Genomic DNA, 17,180 nt, shown 5'->3' with positions numbered 1-17,180 from the left:
AAAAAAAAAAAAAAAAAAGGAAGCCAGGTGTGATTGTGCATTCTCAGCTCTTAGAAGGCAGAGGCAGGAGGATTGCCACAGATTCCAGGCGGCAGCCTATACTGCGACCTAGGCCATGTGTATAGATAGAGTGCAGCATGACAGCTTTTAGTGTGGTGATAGGGGCTGAAAGAGGTCTAAGCATGCTCAGATCCCCAGTTTAACTGCACAGTCCTCAGCGCCCCCATGTTGAATTGGTGAGAAGCTGCGGATGGCCACAGTGGTCACTGCCAGCAGGTGGCAGGGACTCTGGGTCTGTTTCAAATCTTTCCATCGCATGGCGCCGTAGGGCAAACGTCCATTGAGCGTGGTTACCAGGCTTCGTTTGGGGTGATGTAAATGACTCAGGTCCTTGGTGCTGTAGGGACCTGTCTAGGTGCCACTGCCTCAGGATTTGGGGACATATCTAGTGAAAGCCAGTGTGAGCAGGGCTGGATTCAGTCAGTATTGTTCGGCTGAGTCAGGAGACTTGGGTGGGCGTCCTTAGGTTCCACTGTGTCCTGCTTCAACCAGAGAACCATGTCTTAAGAATTGGTTATGGGAGAGAGGAGCCACTGCCTGCGCCTCAGAGAGGTGGGCACACCAGAGCACTCCACACATCCCAGAGTGCCCTGTTGTGGTGGCTTCCTGGTCAGGCAGTGCTCACAGGCTTGAGTCTGGTGAAAGGTGAGGCTATTGCCTGAAGACAGCAGGGTTGTGAGTTCAGGGTTCTTTTCTCAGGGAAGCTGTGGCCTCAGGCTTCCTCCTCCTCCTACCCGTGAGAGCTGGAGACCTGGACTTGGAGGGCGAGAGGGAGGGAGAGGCGGGCTCCTGACTGCAGAGGCACAGGGCAGGGCCATAGCCCCCGTGCAGGGATTACTGGGATGGACAGTAGCAGCTGCAGGGTCCGGTGTGTGCCAGCTCAGCCAGCCTGACTCCGCCTGCTGTTCCCAGGTCTGCCCTGAGGTGGGGGCTGGTGGGGACAGCTCAGGGAGGAACATGGACACCACACTGGAAGAACTTCAGCCTCCAACCCCGGAAGGCCCCGTGCAGCAGGTAAGACCCTGGGTACGAGGTGGTCTCAGAGGGACGAATGAATTTTGCTTCCAACAAAATGAAGAAACCCACTGCCCCAGAGGACCCGACAGAACAGGAGCAGCGGGGAGAGGTGGCCGGGCTTCAGAGCTTCTCAGTCAACCACCATGACAGCTCATCAGGGTTGCAGAAGGGGAAATGGACTGGGGCTAAACCCGGAGGGTAACGGGCAGCTGTGGCCCCAGCTTGTGCCGTCCTGCTTAGGACACAAGGCTCTTCCCAGCACTCACTGACCTCTGTCCTTAGGTCTTACCAGATCGAGAAGCAATGGAGGCCACCGAGGCCGCTGGCCTGCCCGCCAGCCCTCTGGGGTTGAAGAGGCCCCTTCCGGGACAGCCGTCTGATCACAGCTATGCCCTTTCAGACTTGGATACCCTCAAAAAAAAACTCTTCCTCACACTGAAGGAAAACAAGAGGCTTCGGAAGCGGCTGAAAGCCCAGAGGCTGCTGTTGCGGAGGACATGTGGCCGCCTGAGAGCCTACAGAGAGGGACAGCGGGGACCTCGGGCCAGACGGCCGGCACAGGGAAGCTGAGCCTGAGCAAGCTCTGGGATGTGGGGGTGGTGGCAACACCCTAGCAGGAAGTGGTGTCCTGGCCTGCTGTGGGCGTTTCTACCTGCTGCTGATGCTGCAGATATCTTGAGAGTGGAATGGGATGCTGTGACAGGCGGTTGTTGGGTGGGGGCCCAAGTACTGCAGAATGAGAGGCATGGTCCCAGGTCTCCTGGGCTGAGGCTGTCAGCTGTGGGGCAGCAGCAGTGACCAAACGTGAGCCGTCACAACCCTGTAAAGAGATGCTCCCAGAGGGAGAGCTGGCCATTCTTACAGCCGGTGGGGTCCTTACTGTCTCCCCATAGGAGCCATTCTGATGGCAGGCAGGCAGGCAGTGCAAGGGTCCCTGTCAGCCTGTATTTCTGAGTGACTCTTTTTCTGCCTGGTTCGTGTAGATGTGGAATAAATCTTTTGAAGTCTCCATGCAGGCTGTCACTTGGTTGTGCTTAGAACTCCCTACCCCGTAAAGGACAGACAGGGTGTGACTACCCTGACTACAGAATTGACTTAAAGGAAACAAGGCGGGGTGGGGGGCTGCGCGGACACAGGCAGCTCAGTGGTTGACCAGTTGCCCCTGCAAAGGACCAGAGTTCGGTTCCCAGCACTTACACAGTGGCTCTAGGGGATTCTACGTCTTCCTATGACTTCTGGGGGACTCATGGGAACACACACAGTACACACAAAGAATATTCAAGACTTATCTGTGCGGGAGGTAGAGGCAGGCGATTTCTGAGTTCGAGGCCAGCCTGGTCTACAAAGTGAGTTCCAGGACAGCCAGGGCTACACAGAGAAACCCTGTCTCGAAAAACCAAAACCAACCAACCAAAAACCTATCTGTGATTAGAGGCACACATGTAACTCAGGCACTCAGGAGGCCACAGCAGGGGGATCATGAGTTTTGGGCCAGGATAAACCACATAGCCAGACTGATTCAAATGCAAACATGAAATCTTCAAGTCTAATTTCCTTATCTTGAGGTTCTGTATGTCAGGTAGATATTTAGCACAGCTTCAAGTTGCATCCAATGGTCCAATCTAAGGCAGGGGTGGGACCGGAGCTGGGGCATGGCAGCCGACTGTCCCTTGGTAACACACACAGATGGACAGAAGCGGCCTCAGCTTTTAGGTTAGCTTTATTGTTGGGCAGTGCTGCCACAGTCAGCTTCAGACAGAGGGCAGCAGTGCCCAGGGAGCCACAGGGCACTGAGGCAGGGCTCATGCAATGGTGCACACTGCAGTCAGTCTGTGGGGCAAGGAAACATCCTCAAAAAAAAAAAAGAAAAAAATAAATATTACAGAATTGGACTGCTTTTAAAAATTGAAGGGTCTTGAGAATGGCTGAGGCAATGCCTGCCTTCAGCAGGTGCCGTTGCGGGGCCAGGGTCAGTGCCACTGTGGTGCAACACCTGCTCAGAGGGTAGAGCTTGCAGTGACATCCAGCAAGTGTGCACCAGAAGCGATCTGGGAGCAGACTCCCTAAAGGGACCCTGTGAGGCCTGGCGGGCATCAGCGCCACCTGCTGACCACTCACTGGAAGTGCAGGTGCCTGGGCCAGCCTTGGATCCGTATCTGGTATTTGGCAGATTCATGCCTGCCCCAACTCCTTACATAGGTCCCCTCCTTCCAACACCACTCTCTAGAGGAGGGTGTCCTAAAGGCAAGACAGGTGTCTCGTGTGGGGTGAAGGGTCCACTGGCAGCAGGGCCTCTTCTCTTCTTAGCAATGTGGGCAGTGTGCCTGGACAGTGCACCTTGGGACCCAGGGTCTACCCCCTACCTGTCCAAGTCAGGGCCTGGAGGAATGATTTGAGAAGCTCTGTAAAAGTGGGAAGAAAAGAGACTAGTTTCCAAACCCGTTGTTCTCAGATAAAAAGCAGTTTTATAAACCCGCAGTCCTCTCCAGTCCATTCAGTGACGTTTCAGAAGAGAGAGGTGGCTTGTGGGAAGTCTACTGAGCAGCACACGACACGCCTTCCTTTCTTCCCATGTTTCCCACGAGCAGTGTGGGCTTTAGGAAGAGCAGTCCCATGTGTGACGGCAGAACGTTCCAAATACCTCCAGAGAGCTGCTGTGCACAGCCACTTATGAGGAGGACCAGGGGCGTGACCTCCAGGAACATGATCCTTGGGAGAGACATGGCCGTGCTGGGGTCTAGCCAGAGGGCTCCTCAGTCCTACCCACAGCACCACGAAGCTAGGCTGTCTGCATGTCCCTTCACATAATTGATACAGTGCCACCTTCTGGAGAAATAAACTAAAAACATCTCATGTCTGGGTTTTCCCTGCTTCCAAATTTGTAGCCTCTTAGGAAAAGGTTTTCGTAGCCTCTTTTTCCTCGAGGTTCCCAAGCGGTTTACCCGTCTGTGTCGATCCTGTGAGCTGCGAAAGAAAAGAACACGTCAGGCTAACAACTGGCCAAGCACGCTCCCTTCTGTATCCCCTGGCCCGGCTAGGGGCTGCTGCTGCTGCTGCTGCTGCTGCTCAAGTTTTAGCCCTGGCTGGCCTGGAGCTCAGAGATCACTGGACCCTGCCCCAAGTCCCACCACACTCAACTTTAAGCAACTGCTTCTGTTTCCAGGAAAAACACTTTTACACAGTCACTCGCAGCTGCAGCCAGGCGCCATATCTCCCTACTTCCTTTTAAAGTTTTTTGTGTGTGGTGTTCTGTCTGAACAAAGCACAGGCATGCTTCATGCCATGGTCAGATGATGGCATCAGATCCTGAGACGCGTTACAGATGGTTGTGAGCTACCATGTAGTGCTGGGAACTAAACCTGTGTTTTCTGCAGAAGCAACATGCTCTCAGCCACTGAGCCACGTCTAGCCGTTTTCTCCTTTCCTTTCCTGTTTCTTTCAGCCCAGGTGGATTTGGACTTCATAGAGCTCAGCTTCTGGGTGCTCAGAGGATCATGCCTGGCCGAGAGTGGACTCTAACACACTGGCTCTAGGCAAGTCCCTGGGCCAAAGCATCTCTGGGTCTTTAGGACCCCAGCAGCTGTCACCTCACACACTCCGTTGTCACTGATGAACCTGCCTGCAGAGGGAAGGGAGAGCAAGAGGCAGTTACTCACACTGCTTTGGTATCCTCAGGGCCTCACTGTCAGGCACCATAACCTGGTGGAGCACACCTCGGAACTGGTACAGCACTCGCAGGCTCTTCTCCTCCCCAACACATGGATCATAGAACCCCGGCAGCCCTGCCTGCACACAAAACAGAGGGTCAGGTCAGCCCTGAGCCCCGCACTGCTCCCCTCTATCAGGCACACATTCTGGAGCCTGATGAAGGAATGAGAATTTAGAGTTTACTTGGGTGGTGCCAGACTGGTCCTCGAGCCCTTCTCTGTCCAGCCTGAAGCCTGCCTGACATAGCTACAGATGACTTCTGAGCCCACAGCCTCTTTCTGGAACCCAGCAGACAGAGGACATACAAGCACCAGGAAGACTTTGCTGGCACTGAGGCCTGACTGTCCTTGTCACATGGATCTGGGTCCTGGGAGCAGGTGGCTGAGGTGGCCTGGTGCTGTACCTTGGAGGCCTCTGTGAGGATGAGCTTGGAGTCCTTCACCAGGCACTGCAGGGGCACAGTCACGTCAATCACCTTCACCTTCTCGTTCTTCCTGCTCTTGTCATTAACAAATTTCCCATACCAGGCATTCACGATGATAAGCCCTGGGGACAGAGCAGCAGAGGCTGACACAGGCCATCTTGCCACTTCCCTCTGATGATTTGAGAACCCCAGTGCCGTGCTGTGCCATGCCCAGCCCAGCCCAGCGAGGGCATGCCTTCTCACCCATTCGTGACTCCTCTGCTTCAATTATTCTTCGGACAGATTCCTGCATTAGCCGAACCTATGAGAGAAGATGTTGGGGACCCTGGACTTGTTTTGGTTAGTGTATGATCAACATCCAGCTTGTGTCCAGTCAGGAACTGAAGGAAAAGGGGCAAACACTGTGGGGCTCAGCTTTAGAAGTTTGGAGCCCTGAGACCTACGTGAGACACTGTTGGGGAGTCACCTCATCAGGCACGACCCTGCTTGCTGACAGCAGTGGAAGGGACAGTACCTTTCCTTCCTCCTCAGCGATTCTGCACATGTAGGATATGGATGAGAAATCACTGAAAGCACTGTCAATGTTTAAGAATAAAGAGGGGCAAGCCGGGCGTGGTGGCGCACGCCTTTAATCCCAGCACTCGGGAGGCAGAGGCAGGCGGATTTCTGAGTTCGAGGCCAGCCTGGTCTACAAAGTGAGTGCCAGGACAGCCAGGGCTACACAGAGAAACCCTGTCTCGAAAAAACAAAAAAAAAAAAAAAAAAAAAAAAAAAAAAAAAAAAAGAATAAAGGGGCTGGAGAGATGGCCCAGTGGTTAAGAACACTGACTACTCTTTCCGAAGGTCCTGAGTTCAAATCCCAGCAACCACGTGGTGGCTCACAACCATCCGTAAGAGATCTGACGCCCTCTCTTGGTGCATCTGAAGACAGCTACAGTGTGCTTAGATATAACAATAAATCAATCTTAAAAAAAAAAAAAAAAAAAGGAAAAAAGAGATACATAGTGATGAACTTAAAGGCTAACCTGGGCTACATAGTAAGTATGGTGTCATCTAGAACATACTGTGAGATCCTGCCTCAATACAGACACTTGACGTGAGCAGCTGGACCTCCTAATTTTCTTGAAAAGGACCAGTGTTGTTTGTGGAGCTGTTCAGCTGGGTAGGGCTGTGTGCTGCCCCACAATCGGGCACGTCTGCCTAGGGACATACGTGGGCTCAAACGGTCCCTCACCTGTGTCACGAGAACCCCATGGCACCTTGCTCCTAAGTGTGGCCTTCTGCTCCTTTGCTCTCACAATGAGGAGGAGAGCAGGGCGGTGTGTGCCACGCTACAGAGCCGTGCTGGGACTCAGGGCACAGACTGCAGTCTCCAGACACAGCAGCTCAGGAGGGAAGGAGGTTGCCGGTGAAGCGGAGCCCCTGGGCTCTGTCTGGGGTCCCAGCCCCAGCTTCAGTAGGATGGGCCCCGAGGGTGTGGAGGTTTGCATATGAGCAGTGGGACACTTACAGCAGCCTCTGCCTCTTGCTTCTTCTGCAGGATGTCGCTGGCTGTGCTCTCTCTCTGCTTTTCCAGTTCCCTTTCAGAGAAGCAACCACAAGTCACTCTACAGTGAGCACAGAGTTCCCTACTGGACGGAGCCCAGAGTGCAGCCTTGGGTCTTCATTGGATTTCTACTTCTAGAACGTAGGATCCCACCCAACCACCGGAGGCTACACTATGCTTCTTCCTTTGGCTTGGAATCACCTTCCCTGCCCACCTGCCCCAGGGAGCATCCTTAATGCTGTCTCCTTGGGAGTTGGCTCCGGCGAGCAGGGGTGATTCCCACTACTCTGGATGCACATAAATACCAGTTCCTACAAGCGGACACAAGGGCTCACGGTCAGCTCACGGTCAGCCCAGTCACGTCAGAGACCCGATGGAGCACATCCATCCAAGGAACCGGGTCCCTGCACTGTGTAACACGGAGGTCACAGGCAGCCAGAGGACACCCCATCCTCCTCTCAAGCTTAAGCATTTCTGAGGACCTCTCTGTTTTTGGAGGGATGCTCAGAGGGCTCCCTATAGAACCTGAAAAGTCTGTGCAGCACTGAACTGATGCATTCCAGTTCAAGCTCAGGGACAGGATGACAAGTCTAGGAGTAAAGAGGGCTGATGGCAGCCGGGTGTGGTGGCGCACGCCTTTGATCCCAGCACTCGGGAGGCAGAGGCAGGCGGATTTCTGAGTTCGAGGCCAGCCTGGTCTACAAAGTAAGTTCCAGGAAGCCAGGGCTACACAGAGAAACCCTGTCTGGAAAAACAAAACAAAACAACAAAAAAAAGAAACAAAGTAGGACGGCTGGCCAGGGAGGGGAGCACAGGTCCCCGATGCGGCTACGGCTGCCTGACCAGTGACCAGTGCCTGCCAGACCCAGGCACCATGCTAAGCACTCTGTGGGTGTAACTTGTGACATTTTTCCAGTTTAGACAAGATGGAGGCATGGGATCCCCATTTAGACTCACTTCTCTTTCTGAGCCCTGAGGTACGGTCTGATGATCAGCCGGTGCACTGCCAAGTAGACGACCAGCGGCCCCACGGTGGCGTAGAACACAGCGCTGGGGAGCAGCTGATCCGTCAGGTGGATGGGGAAGAAGTAGGTCTGACTGGCCCTGTTCAGCCTGCGAGGACACAAGAGCAAACCCCACAGGATGGGTCAGGTCTTCCAGGGACGAGGTGGGCTCTCTGCATTGGAAGGCAGCTCTCAGCATCCAGCACACCAGGCCCAAGGCTGAGCTGAGTGCGTGTGATGCTTAACTGGAGTCCAAGGCCCCAGAGACAGCCTGTGTCAGGAGTGAGGTGTGTCAAACAAGTCAAGGACTTCAGAAGGCACCAGGTTAAACTGGTAGATGGAGTAGAAGATAAAGGGACTGCAGGGTTGTAAAATGTTTTTATTAGGAGGGATTCAAGCTTGGCACGGTGATGCACATTGTTAACCCCAGCAATGGGGATGCAGAGGCCCTTGGATCTTTGTGAGTTTGAGGTTGGCATGGTTTATCTAATGAGACCCTGTCTTAAAAAGATGGAAAGGACTCGTTACCAATAGGATGACACAGTCAGGTGACAGGAACAGACCCACACTGGGAAATCTCAAGACTTACACACTCCTTACAACACGGGCAACAAAGCAGCAATGTTAACAGAAGGTGATACAGACAAGTTGTTCATTAAGAAACTGAGTGCCTTTAGATTTGGGTCCTGCCCACAAGACTCCTATCATGTACACAATACTTGGAAATCCGAGCTCTACCATTCTCAGGTCAAGGGTGAAGGACAGTCAACTCCAATAACTAGTTAATGGCAGGAGGCAACTTAGCAGTTAAGACGGGCGTAGAGGCCTGTAGCTGCCCAGCTCCAGGGGATCTGACGCCTCTGGCCTCCAAGAAGCCTTGCATTTACAGGTACAGAGCCACACTCAGACACATAATTATAAACAATAAATCTGCTGGAAAGATCAGCAGGTAAGATCACTGACTGTTCTTCCAAAGGTCCCGAATTCAATTCCCAGCAACCACATGGTGGCTCACAACCATCTGTACAGCTACAGTGCACTCATATACATAAAAGTAAATAAGTAAATCTTTAAAATAAAAAAACAATGAATCCTTAAAAAAATTGTTTGGGCAGTTAATATCATCACAGGAAACACAGAGCGACAGCCTCTCCCTGGGAATATGCAAAAGTGCTCAGACCAAGCCCAGCTCTGAATTCAGTGCCTGAGCTATGTCCGTGGCTTGCCAGAGCTTTCAATTCAGACGAAGAAGGCACACATAACCTGACCAATGGGTCATGGGAACCTCAGCTCAGAGATGCAAAATGGTAGTAAAACCTCCACATCCCCACCAGTAAGTATATTTTAAAAACGATCTGATGTAGGTGATGAGTGTTTGCCTGCATTATGTCTGCACCATGTGCATGCAGTACCTGCAGAGGCCAGAAGGGGGAAGCTTGATTCATTAGAACCTGAATTATAGAATTTAGTACTCAAGACTGTGTGTGTGTGTGCGCGCGTGCGTGCGTGTGTGTGTGTGTGTGTGTGTGTGTGTGCGCGTGCGTGTGCGCGTGTGTGTGCGCGCGCGCGCGCGTGTGTGTGTGTGTGTGTGTGTGTGTGTGTGTGTGTGCGTGTGGATACCTGGGTATGGAGGTCAAAGACAACCTCGGGTGTCACTCTTTCTTGTGTTTTTCGAGACATCAGGGGCCCCTCTTAATGAGTTGCTTCTCGTTTTCTTTTCCTTAGACAAGAGCTTTCATTGGCCTGGAAGGTGGCTAGCAGGCTAGGCTGGCTGGTCAGCAAATCATAGGCATGGTGGGTCTGTGTCTACTGCCCCAACACTAAGATAGCAGCATATGCTGTCACACTGGACTGCTGACATGGGTTCTGCGGGATCAGACCACCTTCTCCTTGCAAGCCCTTTCCAGGCAGTCCTCTCGCAGGCTTGCTGGTGTGAGGAGAGGACTGCAGACATGACTAATATAAATACTGTATGAACAGCTGTACGCAGCACTGGCTGTATCTGTACAAGTAGTCCTCCGTTATCCCCATCAAAGGTCCATCCATGTGCTTATTCACGGATACGAGGGGACACTGTGCGTATGAGCTAGGTATTAGGAAGCAGGCCAAGATGGGGCTCTTGAGGTGAGGAGGTCGGAAACACAGCACAGCCACCCCTTGGGATTCACAGGGCATGGGTTCTAAGGCTCCATCCAGATACCAAAACTGTAGATGATGGTACTAAAGCATGGCCACATGGGAAGACAAGGACTGCTCCCCACAGAGTTGCCTGTTTGGGAGATAGGAAGATACAGCCAGAAAGAAAGAGCTACAGCTTGGTGTCCAAGAGCCCTGGCACAAGCAGCCTAAGGCAGGCCAGAGAGGCGAAGCTGCTGACACCAAGGCAGGAGAACGTGGATAGCTGCCCTCTGCATGCAAAGGATTCCAGGTGGTCAAAGGCTACCTCCCTCGCTACGAGTGTGCGAGCCGGGGAAGAAGCCCAGCCGTAGTATAGTAGACAAATGAGCAAAGCAGGAAGCTAGAAGTAAAAGCTCAATACTGAGGGAGTTGAAACAGGAGGATGCCAGGTTTGAGTTCCAGGCTAGCCTTGGCTATATAAGACTGTATCTCAAACACAACATCCAAACCATCGGCAAACTCACACGGCATGACTCAAGAACTGAGCAGCATGGAAAAAGGGGTGTGCTCACATGCTCTCAGACAAGGTGTCTGACACCGCATATGCCCAGGGTGGCACTGGGCAGGCTTGGTGAGCTGAGGGCCCAGTGGTCTTCAGTGGCTTCACCAGGGAAGGTGGGCACTACCCTCGGCTAACTCGCTGTCGTGTCTGTGGTCCCTTGGCCTTTGCTCACGTAGCTGAGACAGAACCAATGGCACTCAAGAATTAAATCCCATGCCCTGAGTAGCAAGGTTCGGCCTCAACTTACTTGACTTTGAGAGACACACCCTGAGGGACGCCAATGCTCACAGCTGCACCCAAGACGCTGTGTCGGGAAATCTTCCTCTCAGCTCCGTACTCCACTATCGTCCCAAAGAAGCCTGCCCTGTGGGGTTAGAACACAGCTGCTGGCATAGCTCCCCTCCTGCCCACCAGCCCGCTCACGTGAGTCCCCATCCCTCCCTCCCTCCCCTAGTCCACATCACGAACGGCAGCCCATAGCACGATGCTCCTGTGGGGAACGGCAGACCTGGGAGACCCTGGAGGGTCTCTAGCACTAGGGCCTCTCTCTCAGGGCTGGCTAGAGAGCAGCAAACCCCACCCAGCAAGAGGCAATCAGGGCATCACATGAGAATGACATGCAGGTGCCAACCACAGCTCCTCCCTGCAAGCCCTCCAGAGCTGGCTCACCGTGCGCGAGGCCGAGCGGGCGAGACTTACTTGAGGGACCCTTTCACTCGAGTCTGGTCGTCGTCCTGGAACTTGTGCTGATAACTGATGAGTGCGAAGGAGTGAGGGATGCCCAGCTGAGGAGAGGAGAGGAACAAAGCCTCAGGGCTCAGAAGCACGAGGAGCCACTCCCTCGACACTCCCTCGATTCCAGCTCCTCTAGTCACTCACCTGCAAGGCCACTGTGAAGTGGCAGGTCTTAGTGTCCCGGACGATGCTGGTGTTCATGGCTGACTGGATACCCCAGCGCCACTGCAGGTAGCCCACAGTGTTCTTGTCCAGGTTCCGAGCTAGCACAGTGGTCAGGCCAGGCCGGATTCCACGGGATGAAAACTGCAGAGCACAGTTTGTCGTCACAAAGCTGGGGGGGACACAGACAGAAAGGGCCCAGCTGTCATGAGCTTTTAGTTCTTCCATCGGGTCCTCTAGTCAGGCTGAACACCTCTCTAAGTCAGGAGAGCGGCAGCGCAAGGCACAGGAAGCAGAAGTCTTCTAGGTCTCCCCCTGGGGACCCTGACTCCCCGCCATCCACTCTGCTAGAGCCTCTAAATGTTATGCGCTGAGCTATCACAGGCGGTCCTGGGGCTCAAGATCCTAGGAGCATGGACAGCCTCCAAGTGACATCAACATGAACACAGAGGAGAACCACCCTCCTCAACCACGCACCAGACAAAGCCAGAAGTCCTGGGGGGACGTCAGCATGTGTGTGCCTGTGAGCACCCCTGCATGCCCATGCATGCACGTGCACACACACACACACACACACACACATCATTTTATGTGTGAGTGCTTTGTCTACACTCACCTGTGTGTGCCACATGCATGCTTGTTAAGTCCTCTGGAACTGGGGCTGCAGACGATTGTGAGCTGCTATGTGGGTGTGAGGACTCCTCCAGAGCAACCAGCGCACCTAACTGCCGAGCCATTTCTCTAGACACTGTCAACTTTTAAAACCTGCCCAAGGGATCCTGATATTCATCCCTGCTATGAACTAGTTAACCGAAATGACAGCAAAGCAGCTTTGCAGGAAGACAAAGGCAGAGCAGCTCCCCCTTCTGGTTCAAGAAGGTATTTCAACAGTAAGGAACGAGGGAGTCTGACACAGCCCACCCAGCCTCCACTGCGTAGCAGTCACCTCTCTCTGGAGATGATAGCACTGTACCATGAAGGTGACCATACACTAGCTTTTTTTTTTTTTTAAAAGATTTATTTATTTACTATATATGAGTATACCGTCGCTGTCTTCAGATATACCAGAAGGGGACGTCAGATCCCATTACAGATGGCTGTGAGCCACCACGTGGTTGCTGGGAATTGAACTCGGAACCTCTGGAAGAGCAATCCTTAACTGCTGAGCCATCTCTCCAGCACTTTTAATCATGATTACGTCATCATTACATCATCATTACGTCATGCTCCCTTCCAGAAGCTTCCTTCAGCTAAAGAATAAGAGCCAATTTCTTAGCCCGATGTCCGCCATCTGTCTGGAAGTCAGCCATGTTGTGCTTCAGCCGACATGAGCTAAGGGCTCCAGCAGAGAATGAACAGCTAGTTTCAAGAGCAGCTCAGGAGCTGAGACAGGAGTGCAACCCCAGGCTTCCCACAGACTTAGGGTTTGTGGTGGGTAGATAAGCAGGTCAGACACTGTGCTCTGGGGGACAGGGCTTCAGGCTGGCTTTAGACTCCCACTCCCCCAGCTCCTACCTCTCAGATGATGGGATGCTTGTCTTTCCTGGTTTTTAAGACAGGGTCCATAGGTCCATACCAGTCTCAAATTTGTAATGCTCCTGCAGCAACTTTCACAGCAGTGGGGATCATGTGCACACACCGCTAACCCTGATCTTACCCAGCAACTCTGTTCTGACACAGTCTTCTGGGTCCCCTGGCCTCTAACTTTTCATGACTAGCAGAGGATAGTCCTCAGCTTCTGACCTTTCTTTCTTTTTTTTTTAAGATTTATTTATTTATTTATTATATGTAAGTACACTGTAGCTGTCTTCAGATGCACCAGAAGAGGGCATCAGTTCTCATTACAGGTGGTTGTGAGCCACCATGTGGTTGCTGGGATTTGAACTTCGGACCTTCGGAAGAGCAGTCGGGTGCTCTTACCTACTGAGCCATCTCACCAGCCCCCTGACCTTTCTCCATGATTAGCCGAGGATAGCCCTCAGCTTCGGACTGTCCTCCCACTTCTGCATTACCACATGCTTGGTTTGACTCAGCAACCTTTAGGACTGCGTTTGGCTGTGGCCATGGAGCAGAGAGTTCTGGAGGGAGACATGGCCGATCTAGATGTTCTACCTCAGTGAGGACAGATTATCCCTGGCTGGCCTTAAACTCACAGAGATCCTCCCGTCTCTGCTTCTGAAGTGCTGGGATAAAAGGTGTGTGCCACCACCCCTGGCTTCTCTGTTCCTAACTGTAGCTGTGATGAGGTCAGCCCTGCCAAGCTTCCCACTACAATGGACTGCTATCTGCAACTGAGAGCTGAAATCAAGCCCTCCCCCAGCTGCTTCGGGCAGGGAGGGTGTCTGTTACAGCAGCCGGGAAAGAGGTAGGACAGAAACCTGGATGGGGGGGGGGGGGCGCGAGTGTTTCTATCAGCTACAGAGGCCATAACCCCTGCCTCCTACAAACACTGTTTCATGGTCCCCACAGGATTAGAAGTGGTCCCAAGTTGGGGAGCCTCTCAGCACAGAAGGAAGTCTGCTGGGGCTGGGCTCTGCCTTCCACTACAGATCTCTCTCCAGCTACAGGCTGCCCATGGCACGTGCCCAGCTGTGCTCACACCACTTCCAACGTTCATGATCACCAGGATCCACAGGCTCTAACATCTTCAGTTAACCCAGCACAACACAAACAGGAGTTATCCTCATATTTACCATCTTGGTGTGAGATTACGGAACAGCTTGAGACCAAGTAAAGGCCCCTGGAGGTCTCCAGCTCCAAACTCCAACTGTTTAGAAAAATAAACAGAGAAAGAAAGCATTCATTGCTGTTGTTGCTCCTATAGCAGAGGCCTGGGGCTTGGCCTGCACCTGGCCAGGCTCTGGACAAGGGCTGGACAGACCCCTAATGTTTCAGTTTTCTCTCTGTCCCAGATCCACGGGGAGCCCCGACTGTAGACAAGTGAGTCCTGCATTCTGACCTCCCTTGGCTCGGGTCAGAGGGAAAGGAGACTGCTGGTCCACACCCTCTGCTGTGGGCAGCTGTGTAACTCCACACGGCTCCCTGTAGTGCTGGCTCCTATGACAGGAAGGTCTCCCTGGTGCGTCCATCCTGTCTGTCCTGTCTGCCTGGGTGACTTGTGACGTCTCTTTACTGTAGTAGCTGCATTTGCTCAGCAGTGCTGGCTCTTTCACGGCCACTAACCATGGACCAGACATTGTGACTGCCACCACCTTCTGCTGGTACAGCAAAGGGTCAGCTCGAATAAGGACACTGGCTTGCCAGGGTAGCACTGCAAAGGACATTGATCGTATCCCAACTTTAAGTAGTTCAGGGGACCCCCGGGAGCCCATCTATCTCTCTGGTGTGGCAAGCAGTGCCGGGACGCTGGGCATTTAGGACCCTGAGCACCTCAGGCAGTGTGGCTGCTCACTGCAGGACCACGTGTGGACACCAGAGTCCTGCTGCTCTCACCTCTCCCCATCCCTTCGCCGAGGTGACGCGTCGGAGCGCAAAGTTAATGGAGCCGCCGCCGTTGCCATTCTGGGTGGAGAGACTTCCAGAGAGGATGGCTGTGTCTGTGGCTGTCAAGGGTGCCTAAGAGAAGACAGCTGCTGGTAGCAAGTGAACGGAAGCAATGGGAATACAGGTCCCCCAGCAGGTCAGCACACAGGGACAGGCGGCCTGCTCAACTGCTCTGGTCTCTTCTCCCTTCACACCAATGCATGCAACCACGAAGGCGCTACTTCATTTATTTACTTATTTTTTGTTCTGTTTTGTTTTTTTGAGACAGGGTTTCTCTGTATAGCCCTGGCTGTCCTGGAACTCACTTTGTAGACCAGGCTGGCCTCGAACTCAGAAATCCACCTGCCTCTGCCNTCCACCTGCCTCTGCCTCCCGAGTGCTAGGATTAAAGGCGTGCGCCACCACCGCCGAGTGCTACTTCATTTATGAAGCGTTGCCTCTGAGAGGGTCTAACTAGGTGGCTCTAGCTATGTGCCCTGACTCCTGAGTGCTGGGAGGTACAGTCATGCCCAGCCATATTCATTTCTCTATGTATGCAGTCCTGGGTCAACCCCACAGCCTGCTCTTATCAGGGCGACACTACCTGCTGAGTTACTTGCTGAGCTGAGAATTTCAAGGGAGAATCTACAAAACCCACAGGGAACGGCTGGACACCAAGTCTAGCTTAGCACGGCAGGAGCTACATGGAGACCCCATCATGTGTGGTCCCATAACGTGCTGTTTCCTATAATGGGTTCCCTAGTTTCAGCTTGACACTAGGGCTCTGAAGTATTAAGGGTTCTTCAAAGCAGCAAGGTTCCTGGAGTAACTCCATGGGATAGAGCCATACACTGGGTAGTAAAGACAGACTCCTTGGAGGCAGGGCCCCTGGTGTCTATGTAGAGTGGCCTGATCCTACTGCACCCAGGGGAGGGAGGCTGCTCAGGACCACAGCTGCTGTTGTCGCCCACACCGTCGAGTACACAGACTGAGAAAAGCTTTGAGAATTAATCCGCTGGCCAGAGCTGCCTTCTCTCCCAAAAATCACCACGACCTTGGGCTTTTATGCTTACACCACTGCATTCCTAATTGGCAAGACCTGGACCCTGGGAGTTGAGCACTGGTACGCAGCTGCCTTGTGTGTGAGCAAAGCAGTAACAAACAAGGCCAAATGGAACATGCTTGCATGTTCTCTTTCCCTCCCTCAGTGGCTAATTGCAGGCTTTCATAAATAAAGATGAGGCTCACCCCTGAGCCGACTCCCACCCAGCTGCTCCGGCGCTGCGCCTCATTAAGTCAGGCCCAGGCTGCACGTGGAGAGGCACCTGTGCGCTTTACCTCAATGGACTGGGATATGTGCATTTTATTAATCTCAATCTGCGGGAAGCCACTTCCGGACACATCTTCATATTCCTCATCATAGCGATCAAAAAGGTCAGTCGCATCTACTCCAACGCTGATGGTTCCCTGGGGCAGAAAAGCAAGCAGTCAGCACCAAGTGCGGCATCTGTGGACTGGAAGCACTGAGGCGGAGAGTGCTCAGGCATCCGACTTCACGGAAGGACAGTGCGCCCAAGCCCACACAGCATGAATGTCACAGTTCAAATACAACACTGCGGAATGCCTTGGTCTATCAGAGCCAGAAAACACCAGTTCCACGGGAAGAGCCAACCTGCCCATCTACAGAAGGAGTATGCACCAGAGGCCAGACATGGGAGCAAGGACCGCACAGGACCCTCTCGGATGTCACTTCGACACTGGCTTTGTCTGAGCACCTTCACTTCAAAACCACGTTACAATTCTGAGGCTCAAGAGTCCGGCCAGACCAAGAGGCAGGCACACCACATGCACACACTGCTCTGTCAGACCAAGAAGCAGGTACACAGTGCGCACACGTGCTCACACACTGCTCTGCCTCCTGTGGCTCAGCTGAGCCACAGAAGGCAGCATGTTCGTTCACAAGAAACGCCAAGCCAAACTCTTGCTCATGACTGTCTTGGTTAGGGTTACGATGGTGGTGATGAAACTCCTCAACCAAAAGCGACGTGGGAATCATGACTGGGTAGGAAAGGGCTCATTTCGCTTACACTTTCACAGTCCATCACTGAAGCAAGTCAGGATAGGAACTCACACAGGGCAGGAACGTGGGGACAGGAGCTGCTGCAGAGGCCATGGAGGATGCTGCTTACTGGCTTCTCTGCCTGCTTCCTTATAGAGCCCAGGACCACCAGCCCAGTAGTAGCTCCACCCATCCTCCCCCATCAATCACCAATCAAGAAAATGCTCTACAGGTTTGCTTAAGAGCCCGAGCTTATAGAAGCATTTTCTTTCTTTCTTCCTTTCTTTTTTTTTTTTTTTTTT

The 17,180-nt window shown here is 53.0% G+C and overlaps 2 protein-coding genes across 2 annotated transcripts in view; one reads left to right on the top strand and one right to left on the bottom strand.

Annotated features, from left to right (window-relative positions):
- Positions 1-2,088, top strand: part of Thap3 (THAP domain containing 3) — a 6,378-nt gene extending 4,290 nt beyond the window's left edge. Inside the window, exons 3-4 of the mRNA XM_021160852.2 lie at positions 973-1,074; positions 1,360-2,088. Of these exons, the coding sequence (XP_021016511.1) occupies positions 973-1,074; positions 1,360-1,647 (390 nt within the window). The 3' untranslated portion in view covers positions 1,648-2,088. The remainder of the gene's footprint in view (positions 1-972; positions 1,075-1,359) is intronic.
- A 691-nt stretch (positions 2,089-2,779) lies between these two features.
- Positions 2,780-17,180, bottom strand: part of Dnajc11 (DnaJ heat shock protein family (Hsp40) member C11) — a 48,588-nt gene continuing 34,187 nt past the window's right edge. The window contains exons 5-16 of the mRNA XM_021160017.2: positions 16,158-16,286; positions 14,790-14,912; positions 14,030-14,103; positions 11,319-11,508; positions 11,139-11,224; positions 10,687-10,803; positions 7,713-7,868; positions 6,720-6,789; positions 5,453-5,510; positions 5,189-5,331; positions 4,734-4,863; positions 2,780-4,041 (exon numbers count right to left, since the gene is read on the bottom strand). Of these exons, the coding sequence (XP_021015676.1) occupies positions 4,016-4,041; positions 4,734-4,863; positions 5,189-5,331; positions 5,453-5,510; positions 6,720-6,789; positions 7,713-7,868; positions 10,687-10,803; positions 11,139-11,224; positions 11,319-11,508; positions 14,030-14,103; positions 14,790-14,912; positions 16,158-16,286 (1,302 nt within the window). The 3' untranslated portion in view covers positions 2,780-4,015. The remainder of the gene's footprint in view (positions 4,042-4,733; positions 4,864-5,188; positions 5,332-5,452; positions 5,511-6,719; positions 6,790-7,712; positions 7,869-10,686; positions 10,804-11,138; positions 11,225-11,318; positions 11,509-14,029; positions 14,104-14,789; positions 14,913-16,157; positions 16,287-17,180) is intronic.

This window comes from Mus caroli, chromosome 4 (genome assembly GCF_900094665.2).
Source record: "Mus caroli chromosome 4, CAROLI_EIJ_v1.1, whole genome shotgun sequence".
In the NCBI taxonomy this organism is placed as follows: Eukaryota; Metazoa; Chordata; class Mammalia; order Rodentia; family Muridae; genus Mus; species Mus caroli.
The sequence above is the reverse complement of the archived record's forward strand: the minus strand, read 5'-3'. Positions and strand labels throughout refer to the sequence as shown.